Here is a 13,254-nt window from a genome sequence, read left to right on the forward strand (position 1 = left end):
TGTCCCACCCACACGCTGGGAGCAGGCACTTAGCAACTCAGTCAATCAATCGTGATTTGAGGACAAAATAGCCAAATAAAAACATCAGGATAATGTAGACCAGGATAATACAAACATTTTAAGGTCAAAATGATGAGCAGCAGTTAGAGAGGGAGTTACAACAGTTTGTCAAAATAAAATTGGAGAGTTGGAGTCGATGGAGCTGAAAGCGCGCACATGCTCACTTCCCATTCGGAAGACGGCGGCTAGCAGGTTAGTTATGTCCATTTATACAATCTATAACATAGAAAGGGGCATCTCATTTACGCTGATCATTTGATTTTCAGACATGCTACGAACGGTGTTACAAGTTATTTCCTCAAGTAAACGTATTTCACTTTAAACATACTGAACATGTTTGTCATCTCTGCTAATCTCAAAAAGCCTAAGTAAACGTCCAAACACATGTCTAATATTTTCCTATTTCTTACTCGCTGCAGTTGAATGCGTTTAAATCGGACTTTGGTGCTACATGCAGCGGGTATCCAAGTATATAAGGACTTCTCCAGATGTGTTATTGCGATCTGGTAGACTCAAACCATGACACCGCAATCGTAGTTCCCGGTTAACATGCATTTGGATAATTAACTTGGACTGCACCAGTTATCCTGTTTTCCTGGTCGCATGTAAACGTGGTGACTGCATCCTTGATCAGCATTCCTCTAGTTAATATGTGACCATTATAAAATCAAAAAGCTCAAGTCTATTTACAAACTCTTTTCTCTTGTGGTAAATGAGTGTAGCTGGATTCATAAAGGAGGCAACAGTGCAGCCACAAAACAACCACAGATCATAAACTGAGTGGTTGCGTTTGTGGATGCAAATGGCTCGGAGTCGCAGACTGTCCACTCTGTCCCCTGTGACTTCTAAAAACAACACTCGCACAACACTCCTGTAATTTTTAGGCCTATAGTCGAATAAAGACATGCCCTACCGATGGATTAGTTCACTGAAAAGGGGGCGTGGGAAACGTTCTCAAAACCATTACGTTTCTCTGACCCAAACTACACTCACGAGACTATATATATGTGCACGGGAGTTCATGCAGAAACAACTATTTATGCTGAAAAAAGAACTAGTAAAGAATGTATTAGTATAAAGACAAGATTAAAGTCATGATTCACACGTTTAAATACCTAAAAATACTGAACACCACTTCTCTTCTCTGCTGTTGTCTCATATAAATCCTTTGAATCTAAATAAAATGATACTCGCTAATACTAATAAAAAGTTTTGACCGATTAATCGACTAAACAACTAAAGGACTACAGTACTTGTAAAACAAAACTAAGCACAAAAAAAATCTTACCACTTTCACAAATTTTGGTGTGATATTTTTAATTGGTACTCAATAATGAGCTGTGATGATGCAGTTTCCTCATCAAAAAACCTGGAGTGTTGTGTTTCATTCACACATGTTTAACACACAAATCCTGCACATTTAGGCTGAGTTCTTCTCTCAAACACAAAACACTCTATTCTACCTTGTGATGTCATGTGGTAATACAGGAAATGCTCCACTGTGTGTTTGAACAAGGTGGAGGAGAGTATTTTGAGCTGGGGATGCAGACAGCCAAATAATCCAGGATTACTCAAACATGTGTGAATGAAAACATAACTCCAGATATGTTTTTGAGATGGTAACAGCGTTATGAGGAAAAGCTCACATGAGTCAGTGTTTCATAATGTAGGATCTTTAACTGAACTAACTAATATACTGCATATGGAGGAGATTTGGTATATACATTTGAGGAAAAAGTTGACTGTTTTGTAAAAGATAAAGCAACCTTTCCTAGATCATTAAATATAATACTGCGTACTTTTATTTCTTTATTTTTTATTTTCTTTGTTATATTGAAAAAAAAATACAAATTCAATAAACAAAGTTGGGGAAAAAAGACTAGACTAGGACAAGAGAGGTCTGTCAGGTTTTTGGGGCAGAGAAGTAAATAGGTGAGGAAATGGGGCTAAGAAGCATTCAGGTGTGTCTAGTAATTTAGCATTAGCACTAAAACTTTGCTGCTTTTACAGCAAGTATAGCTGCAATCATACATATAACCACACTTGAAAAACACAGATAGGCAACATCATTTACACTGAATTTGAGATGTGCTGAACAGACATGTAAAGCCTGTCACGCACTACAGAATAATTTGCCCATTTTCATCCCCGATTTGCTTCTCCCCGACTTCAGGGAGGCGTGACCAGACTTTAGATCCTTGTGAGCAATTTTTAATCTGCTGCGCTCCTCGAGTGGCATCAGTTCGACTCTGGGACGCTTTGTCATACTGTAACCACAAAACATCACCACGGCAACAGCCAGTAAAACAGAGCGTCAAGGGCAGACAAAGTGACAGACACAGAGGTGCAAAATACAAACTCAGGAAACAGAAAATAATGAGGTGACTTTATTACTCACCTCTTAAGATTAAACTGCAGCATTCTCAGCCATATTATCCATTAGACTTTATCCTCCACATATAATGACCCACAGTCCACAAAACAGTGATATTAATTCAGTTTGAAGCGTTCTTTAAAAGTAAAAAGGCAAGAATAGATCCTCACGTGTGTTTGTTTACATAAATCCTTGCAGTGAAGATCAGAGTGCTGTAGATTAGCGATAGTAAACACGACTACATACTGCGCAGTTTGTCTCCAGCCTTCTGTGCATTAAAATGATGTATCTGAACTGCTACACCACATTTCACAAATAATAATAACAGTTTTGACTTAAATCTAAAACAAAGTGCAATGCTCTGATCTTTTGAATACTTTAGTTTTACTGTAGACAGGTCTCTTTGCTGCCCTATCCCGCTGCAGAGACTAAAAAAATCTCATCCGATTCTCTTCATGTCTGTGGTCTGCGCTTTTTATAGCACATCCTATAGTGTGTGGCAGGATTTACTCCGGTTATTTACTCTTTGAAGCACAAATGAGCAAAGTGAAGAGCAGATAGGTTTCACTTTCAGTTTAAGATCTGATATGATCAAATATGTCAGGAGACGGAGTACAGACCATGCATGAATGAAAGTGCATGAGGAATGGATTTTGGGGCAGACAGAGATCTTCACTCAGAAGCTGGTTAAGCAGAGCATGTCTCCTTTAACAGTCTGAGCCAGTTTAAAGTGTTTGTGCTTAGGAAGTTTGCCCTGGGCTAATCAGCTAAGTAGAAGTGGGCGGGACTGGTGAGCGACATACACTTTACCCCATAAGAACTAGACCTAAGTCACTTCTTTTAACCACTTTAAAAAACAATGATAATTATAGCATGAAAAGATAAGCAGAAGACAATGGATGGATGGAGAGTTCTATATACTTTTTTTTTTTTTTTACCATGGTTGAAATAAAGACGTTTCTATTGTGTTCATTACCTCTGACTGCTCCTCCGCCCGTGTCACCTCCTCCTGCAGCATGTTCTGGGCGCTCTGTACGCTGCCTTTGTGCCCTCTGGCCTCTGCAAACACACACACAGACGTACAAATAAATAATTTAATAAATCTTACAAATTGTCTGATCCACACTTGCGCTCCGGGCCAGGACAGAATTCTTGATCCCATCTGGCAGCCTGCTCCTTTGACTGTAGGCTAGAATAAGTCTTCACTACTTAATTTGCTTTTGCCCCCGTTTGACCATTCCACATTAGAATTCAGTGGATACATTTCAGTGAGTGCTGGTCCTTGGCTAGGATATAGACGCTAGAGTAATTATTCCCTGTTGGATTTGAAAACACCACAAAATATTCTGGCATCTTCTTTGGAATGAGCCACTCAGAACCACTGGAGTCAGCATCAGTCAGTTATCCATATTTTCCCTTCTGGTTTTATTAAAAGTATGCAACAATTAGCAGACTGCAGCTAAACCTAAGATGAGAATGAAAATACAGTGGCATTATTGAACTTGGAACTGAAAACCATGATTTTATTTTTTAAGTGGGGCTCTTCTCCTATACTGGAAACAGAGCTGCTACACTGGGCTGCACCTGGAGGACAGTGAACAGTGTGATTGGTTTAACAGGTATTTACACTTCAAACTCCACCCCTGCAGCCAGGTCTTTGCCCTCATTACAGCCAGATGTTTCTGATTACAGTCTTGTGCGTTTTGACCATAAAATAGCCAAAAAAAAGACTTTGAACAAGAGTCAAAGTGAATACCATATACACAGTTTAGTAGCAAAAAACAATTCATACATACAAAGAAGATTTGGATTGCCATTTTGAGTTAACCAAAGGCACCTGCTTCGTCTAACAGTTCACTGCTGACTAACTCTGAGCATAACAGAATCTGACCAATTTAACGCTTTCTAAGCATCCCAATTATTCACCACAATGGGTTTATAAACATGATTCACTTCTGAGGCCAGAGCAGAGCTTGGGTGTCATGGCAACACTCAGAATAACTAGCATGCTAGCGGCACACTTCATAGTTCTCAGATAATAAAAATCTTAATTATATGCAGACAGCACAAAGTGGTCTCATGTTTAGCTGCTTTTACAACACATCTGTACTGGACCAAACAAATGTTAGTTTATTACATGACAAACAGCCTTTTTAAGTACAAAATGCACAATACACCTCCCTGTGATGAAACATGCCATTTACATACTACTGGCAATGAAAAGACCAAAATGTTGAATGATTCATGTAAACATTACTGCAGGATCAATAGTGCAGTGGCTGCAGCTGTTTTCCGCTTGGCCACACACTCACCCCCGCATCTACACTGGAGTCCATTCAAAACTACAACTACAGAGGCCCAGGAGGCTCAGTCTCTGATGTGATATACAACTACTATTAATACTCACTATTGCTACTACTTCAACTATTGTCACTATAACTACTTTTTCTAGGAGTTGGGCCATGATGACAAAGATGAATTTTGTTTGTATAGGTCATGCTGATGACAATAATCTGACTTTAAAAAATAATAATATTTTTTGGTCACCTTGGGATAAGTATTTCATATTTTCTACCTACCATTTTTGAAAAATATATTTTAAAAACTTCACCTCCGTCTCCAATGAAGCATTTAGACACTGGAGCCCCCTTTGTTGTCAGCCACGGGAATGAACAATGGGGACGTAAACAAAAGGTCTTATCTCCTGTGAATGCTATGCTAATAGAGCTGTGTGCTTGTTGTGAACACAACTTGAATGTAGAATCCGGTGATTGTTTTTGGACTTAAAACGTGAGTAGGAGAACTCTGGAGTTTTACTTGTGATCCAACTAACCAGGTAAAATGCAAACAGAGCATGTTTGAGGCTCAAATAAGATGATTTTGGATTAATGGATTAATGTGGATTAATGTGGATAGGAAACAAAAATACAATATATATACAATATTTATGTTTTTGATGAGGGGGACAACATTTGTCTTAGTTTTGGTATGCCATCAAATCAAGTCCCATCAAATCAATGTATGCCGTCTTAACAATTATAAGTTCATTTTCAATATTTTTTCATCTACTCTTCACTGTTTGGTTTGCCAAGTTACACATTACTCTTCTCTTGAGTCCATTTAAAACAACTAGTAAAGAGGCCCAGGAGGGTCATTCCACGTGAGTCTGGATGGGACATGAGTGCTGACAGCTTGTGTTAGTCTCTGGACCTGAGGGGAGTAGGAGGAGGAGGAGGCAGGGAGGAAGAGGAGGAAGAGGAGGGGAGGAAGAGGAGGGGAGGAAGAGGAGGGGAGGAAGAGAAGGAAGAGGAGGAAGAGGAGGAAGAGAAGGAAGAAGAGGAAGAAGGTCTGACTCAGCCTTCACAGGACTATACACAGACTATTCTGACAGAGTTAGTACAACACCACTTCACTGTCACACAAACCTAATGCTGCGCCCTCCTCTGGACAGTCACGGAGGTGCGTGGGAGAGAATAGGTCAACAAAGTGAAAGGCAGTTTGGGTAAACTGAAATGATGATATAATGCCAAATTGTTTACTACAAGAAATAAAGCATTAAGATGAGTGGAATATTTTTTGACCAGTACATTCAAAATCAGAACACTGTATCCTATTTGTAAATAATTAGAAACACATTTTATCAATCGTAAATCCAGAAGTAGCATTGATGTGTCATTAGTAGGGAAAGATGTCTAGTTCTCAGTTACATTTACTCCTAACTAGATACATATAAAGGTTCTCTTATCTTGTCTTATCCTAGCGTCATAATATATTTGACAGTGTAACAGTATCTTTACTAAAAGTGCTGGTTACCCTTCCACTGTGAGTAAGTCAACCAAATCCAAAACATGCACGACAGGTAAAATCCTCTAGCTAAGGTAGCCCTGACCCAGATTAGCTCAAGATCTGGAGATGGGTCCCTTCTGTTCCAGACAGGTTGTCCCAGCGACATGGAAGGATGGGTCAAATGCAGAGGACAAATTTCCATAAGGGGACAATAAACTGTACCTTAACCTTACAAGTGCTTCATGTCGACAATATGAAATGATTTGATTATCATGTTTCCTGAACCACTCCTTCACATATGATTTTTGTAGTCTATTCTTTGAAAACATCAACTTTTGTGCATTATTTACTCTCTTGGTACACTACATTCCACTCTTACTGAATGCATACATACATAAGTTTGAGTTACAAAATGAAGGCGTTGTCTCAGCAGGTGATGAGTTATTGATGCAATGATTGATTGACAATGATATAACATCAGCCTGGCTGACATTCCACATGCAAATTTCACATGTTGACCTTTAAAATTTTTCAAAAAGCAAACAAGCAGACAAAGCCAAAAATAGTACAAAAATGTTAATGTCAAATATTATGTTTGTACCCAGAATGTAAGCATGTTTTAAATTACATTTTGTTTTTCTTTCATATTTTTACATGTAATTTGTTACATTTCTACCTTTGCTTCTTTCTTCAGTAGTGAGTGAGTATGAAATTCAAATCAGTTTTCCTAAAATAATCCACAGGATAGGGCCTTCCTTGATTTTCCACACAGAGCAATCATGCTGTGACCAGGGTTGCCAGATTTTTGCCAGCAACAAGCCTTTGAAAAAAAAGCTGGAAACAAGTGACCCGAGCTCAAACCTAGTTAAATGTGTGTTACAGTTCAACAAGCACTAGTGAGCTGTGTATATTTTATTAGCATATTTAACATCTATAACTGCTTTAGAGGGTATTACACTTGTATGGGTTATTAACAAATAACATATTTAGACCACCATGTTCCTTACATTAAGACTATGCAGGAGATGCACAGTTACACAACAAGCACCATCACAACACAGTTGGTGTGCATCACAATAATGACACTACTGCACATCGTATCAGTTTTGTGAAGTCGTAGTGTATCGTTTTGTAATTGTCATGTTGGAGCATGGGTGACATAAGCTTGTGGACTGAGCATTGGACAGAATCGTATTGCTAACCATGAGCAGGGTTCAAAAAGGGTGTGGGATGACATATAAAATGACTTCAGGCATGTTTTTAATGAGGGAACAACATTATAACATGACGGAAAGCTCTAAAAAGTAAATTTTACATAATACCCCCTCTTTAAAACATTAACCGCTTACATTTCAGTCATTTCCATAGATTGTATATGGCCAATACTGAGTAAATTAATGTGAAACAGAATTGAAAAAAAAGAATATAAAAATGTATATTATGACGTGAAAGTGCTAATTGGAAAGAAGCCCAAAAATGCAACCCACCATATAAAATTTACAAGCAACTTTCCAAAAAAGAAGTCCAAAGTTGCTATATAAAGCAGCATACTTGGCAACTCTGGCTGTAACTGTAGCCTTATGGACATGTGCCAGACTGATGAATATGCATGAGTACAGTATACAGGCTTGGGGGAGGGTAACACAGCAGACAACATTAGCAACACGGGTGACCTGTGCTGACCCTGAAGTGTGTCCTGTCCCAGTGAGAGGCTGCATCCCCAGACCCCCCAGACCCCCACCCCCCTCACCACGGGGGCATTTGCAGGTCAGTATGGCCCTGGGAGAAATCTGCATGTAGACAGTGAGGGCCTTGGAGACAATATGCGTAGCACTAGGCTGTCAACATGGCCTCTTTAACAGTGTGCTACAGCAGGGTCACACTCCGCTTCCATTCTTAAAGATGCTAACTATAGCCCCATTTCCACCAGGCAGCGAGGTACACTTCAGCTTGGAATGTCCTTGTTTGTCCTTCGACCTTTCTCAGAACTAATGTTAGACCTATAATAAACAAATACTATTATTTTATGTTGAAAATTACAATATTGTTTTAAAATGATTTGGGTCAAGTATAGTGTACAACAACCCATGTATCCTGGAACCAAATTACAAATAAAATAATTGACTTTTTCTTCATGGACAGTTCATCAACATTAGCTGCGACACTTACGCACCTGTAACATTTAGGTTAGCACAATATTATCTTCCCAGTGCAGATAGGCACAGCTGTATGTGGAGGACATGGGGGTGGTACAGAGTAATGGGAGGTGACAGCAGCTTGAATGCCCTACATTCACTGACTACATGTGGTGCGGCCATAGTGGAGCAGATATGAGATAATGATGGGGGGGGTCCAAGGCTGCTGTTGCCATAGAAACGTGAGGTTAGGAGTCACGGACATCCTTTTTAATGTGGGTGATCTTTGTGTTTGTGGAGCATTTGGGACAAGGTCAAAGTTGAAAAAAAAAAGGTGTGAAGCGTGGTTACTGATTATGACAACACAATGGCATGTTTCGGACCAGCCTCTGATATGTATGTAAAGAGGGCCTCATCTGTCTTGTGGGGTTAGCAAGTGTTTGTAGCATATACATTACAATGACAGCATTTACTCCTGTTTCTACATAGACTGTATAATAGAAGTGGACTGAGGGAGTGTGACGTGACCCATAACCAAAAAGCAAAAAGGGGGTGGATCTTTTTTCTTTTTAGGCTATTAGTCTTTTAAATATGGTTGTAAATCCACCATGACCATAAGATACGTCTGGTGCAAGTGACCTGTCAGAACCTTTTAGACCATGCAGCGTTTGGCTCCAGCCAAATAAAGTTAATTGAGGCTAGCAGTTATAGCAGCTAATTTGGAGCAGAGTTCCATATTTAGTGAGGAATTCTGACCGCATACAACCAAACCCAATCAGGAGCAAAATGGTTAAAGGTAACACCCCTTCCCACCCACACTGCTGGTGTGGCAGGGGACCAGCACTTAGCAACCCTATCAATCAAACCTGATGCTTCCACTAGGAGATCATGTGAACATGCAGATAATGTTCACATGATCCTGCTATTTTGTCCCTAAATCAAGATATAAAGCAGGTTAATAAAAGCATTTTAAAACCAAAATGACAGGAGCAGTTACCGAGAGAGGGGCAATAGATAACTGAGTGTGAACCAAATTGCACTCACTTTCTATTTCAGAGATGGCGGTTAATGGCCTAAATATGTCAAATATCAATATAGTAAGTCTACGATTCTACCATCAGACACCAATCGGAGCTAGCTACCCATTCCTATAAACCTGGGGTCGGCAACCCGCGGCTCCAGAGCCACATGCAGCTCTTTCATCCTTATACTGCGGCTCTGTGTGTCTTGGGAAAATAAATTATATTTAATTGAAGTGTATTTTATTAGTGTTAGTTTATTATGATCTTGAAATATTAAAATAAAACTACATTGTATTACTTTTCATTGTTCAAAATAAGCGCCACACTTGAATGTTAAAAACAAACACCACTCACTCCTCACAGACGACAGCCTGCAGTCCTGATTTGCAGACGCTGTGCACAGAGGCTCAAGAGCAGAAGTCTCTGTAGCACTTCATGGATTTCAAGGAACACACTATATTTGTTTATACAAAACGTAAAGGTGTGCGCATGTGTGTGCATGTGCACGTATGTGAGGATGTATGAATGTATAGGAAAGTGTTAATGTATTTATATATTTAACAGCTGTTCCTGTGGGGGAACAGGACACATTCATATGTAATTAGACCAATTATTAATAATGTTTGACTCAAAACAGAACAAAAACATGAATAGATTTCAGTGTAAATGAAACAAAAACTCAAACGCTAATGTAACTTTTTTTTTGCAATGCTTTATTGTTCATGTGCAGAACAGTGAGGGGGGTTGAGAGAGGGTCTAGATCAGTCTCCTGTGCCACTTCCTTCTCTTCTTCTCCAGCTCGTGCTCCAGTGCTCGGCTCATCTCCTCCAGCAGGGAGCGCTGTTCTTCTGTGCTCTTCAGCTTTTGCTCTAACACTTGGCATCTTTCACTCTGCAGGGAGCGCTCTACTTTCATCTCCTCGCAGGTCTTTAAAACAGTTGTCTTCCTTTAGTTCAGTTTCAAGTTGTTTCTTCTGTTCTACCTCCTGCTCTAGTGCAATGTTCCTTGCGATCAGCAGGGAGCACTTTACTTCTGACCTCTTCAGCACTTCCTTCAGCTCCTCGCAGGTCCTCCAAATGGCATCGTTCTCCTTCTCCATCTTTCGGACCTGTGCCTCTTTGTTTTGCATTTGCTGGAGCATCTGGACCTTCTGCTCAGCCTCTTCTTTTTGTTTTATCTCCACTTCATTGAAGAACTGTACCAGAGCAGGCATGTCACTTTCAAGGTTTGAAAGACCACACTCCAGTTCAGAGTACTGCTCCATCAGCTGTGTACTCTCCAAAGATTTTTCCTGCAGTTTTGATTTGAGAACAGCAATGTCCTTGTGGAAACTCTGCTGTTCCGTCTCCCACTCTTTAGATTTTTGGAAGGAATCTTCCTGGATTTGCTCCAACATGTCTTTAATTTGAGCGACCTGTTTCTGTAGTACCTCAATATTGCCACCTTTGGATTGAAGCTGGTGTTTCAGCTCCTCTGACTGGTCTCGAAGTGCTCCTCTCTCCTCCTTCATTTGATCCAGTTCAGTTTGGAGTTCTTGGATTGTTGTGTCCTTTCTTTCATTTTCAGTTTTATGAGCTTCAATAATCAGCTTCATTTTCTTAAGGACCTCTAACTTGTCCTCCTTATGCTTTTCCACAAGTTGGTTCATCTCTCCATCTTTTAACTGAATGGTACATTTCAGTTTCTCAGACTCTCTCATTAAAAGTCCATTCTCCTCTTTGAATTTGTCGAGCTCAGTTTGGAGTTCTTCGGTTTCTTTGTCCTTTCTCTCCATCTGAGTGTTATGAGCGAGAATAATCATCTTTGTTTTAATCAGTATCTTAACTTCTCCGCCTGGTGCTGTTCTCGGTCTCTTTCTTCTTGAGGTTGTCCAGCTCTTGGAACAGATGTTTTTCTCTGGCATCTAAACCCTGAGCAGCTTTAAGGGCCATTTCGAGTTGAGAAATGACAAAAATACAAAAAAACAAAAACAAAACTCAGATTATTTAATGTAAAGGTAAAAAAAACAATATACAGTATACAGTGTTATTTTCATTTTAGATGTCAAAAAGTATTTGTGGCTGTTTTTTTTCCCTGTGGAAACCGGGTCCAAATGGCTCTTTGGGTGTTAACGACTGCTGACCCCTGCTCTAAACCAATCATCTCTTAAGCCATTTATAGAAATACACTCTGCCACTGCTCAATCATCCTACCATCTGTCATATGTCCACTGCAGCAGCAGAACCATCAGCCTCTTCAGCCTGTTCTCCTCTTCATTATCACTAGTGCTTAGGCCCCAAATAACCATTTCTTGCACCTCCGATCACATGTATCCATCTTGGCCTCTCCAGGTGAATTCAGTACCATATGCAGATGTTTGAACAGATTGTGTTCCTGTACTCAACGTTGAACCTTATGTTTTTAAATCCAAGTGCAGGCATCATCAAAGCAATGTATTTGTGCACTGTCTGACAGCAGCAGTGCACAAATACACTGGAAGCATTGTTCAGTATTACACCCCTCCTCCGCCTCCCCTCCCCCACTCCATAAAACACAACAAGAGAACTACAGCACCGGCTGGGCTCCGGAGTACCACTGCACCGCACATACCTCCACAATGCTCTCATAGACTCCTGCATCTCTACACTCACTCAACAGGATCAGACATGTCCGACATTCACACACCGCCAGTTACATGCAGCCTGGAGACACAGCGTTGATATAAGAACAGGCATCTGAAGTCGAGGGACCGTTTTACACCATCATCACCAATATCGCCAATACCTGACATAGCAATCCTAGTTAAAAGGTGCTTTACCTGATTTTCTCTTAAAGGTATGAAAACCAAAGAATGTGCAATATACAACTTCCAATATTCCCAGATATCCATTTTTGTCCAATATTTAAATTTTTGCCGATCCCACATTTGATTAAATATACAACAGTGAAAAGTTATGTTCTGAACAATAGCCAATATGCTTGCAACTTTGTATTTTGCATTGTTTCAAAATGTCACTTTTAATTACTTCATCATCTGACTTATCTACATAAACCCAACAAACACCACGGAAATAAACATGCTAATCCCAACCCTGCGGCAGTTAGCTCAGAAGGACAATAAAAGGTCACACGCAAACCACAACAATGTGCCGTTTATGTATTTTGAATATATCACTTCCTGTGGGCAAGGATCACATGACTCCTACATAGACCCATCCATAACCTCTGGGCCTCCAGCTAATATGGACATTACAACATCACATTTTTAGCATTCGTACAGCTCCATGGGTTCACACAAGAAATAAATACAGATATTACCTCAAAACGTACAGGTATAATCCTCCAGCTAAGATGGTCCTGACCAAGACTAGCTCCAAATGTGGAGATGGGTCCCCAGGGTGCAGCATTGTGGCGCTCACTGCCCCTGACAGGTTGCTCAAGTGTCATTGAAGAATGGATCAAATACAGAGGACAAATTTCCCCACCGGGACAATTAAGTGCACCTTAAACTTAAGGTCAAAAAGGGATAATTTTAGAGAACATTAGACTATTGAGCATACTGTTCACTATAAAAAAATTACCTGATTAAAGGCTCTCTATGATTTTCCCCCATGTATTTGATCAAAACTTCTCTTGTCCCAGTACAGATACATTTTATGCAGCTCCTGAAGTCAAAATAAGTCCGCTTTGTGCTGCATCCATTTATAAAGTGTTTTATTGCTTAAGAATCAGGAAGTGCACATTAGCATCCTAAAGCTTTGTTTCCACTGGTTCACTTTGAAGCAGATCAGTATGGGTCGCAAGTGTCTACACTGTCTAACGTGAACCGTACTGCCCTGTTTGAGATGTCTAAAGTGGACCAAAGGGGAGGTGAATTATTAGGTAAGGAATGACTTTG

At 40.0% G+C, this 13,254-nt stretch overlaps 1 protein-coding gene across 1 annotated transcript in view; it reads right to left on the reverse strand.

The window, feature by feature from the left end:
* vps37d (VPS37D subunit of ESCRT-I) overlaps positions 1 to 13,254 on the reverse strand; it is a 44,475-nt gene that overhangs the window by 6,299 nt on the left and 24,922 nt on the right. The window contains exon 3 of the mRNA XM_055226936.1: positions 3,411 to 3,493. Within this exon, the coding sequence (XP_055082911.1) occupies positions 3,411 to 3,493 (83 nt within the window). The remainder of the gene's footprint in view (positions 1 to 3,410; positions 3,494 to 13,254) is intronic.

This window comes from Periophthalmus magnuspinnatus, chromosome 14 (genome assembly GCF_009829125.3).
Source record: "Periophthalmus magnuspinnatus isolate fPerMag1 chromosome 14, fPerMag1.2.pri, whole genome shotgun sequence".
NCBI lineage: Eukaryota > Metazoa > Chordata > Actinopteri > Gobiiformes > Gobiidae > Periophthalmus > Periophthalmus magnuspinnatus.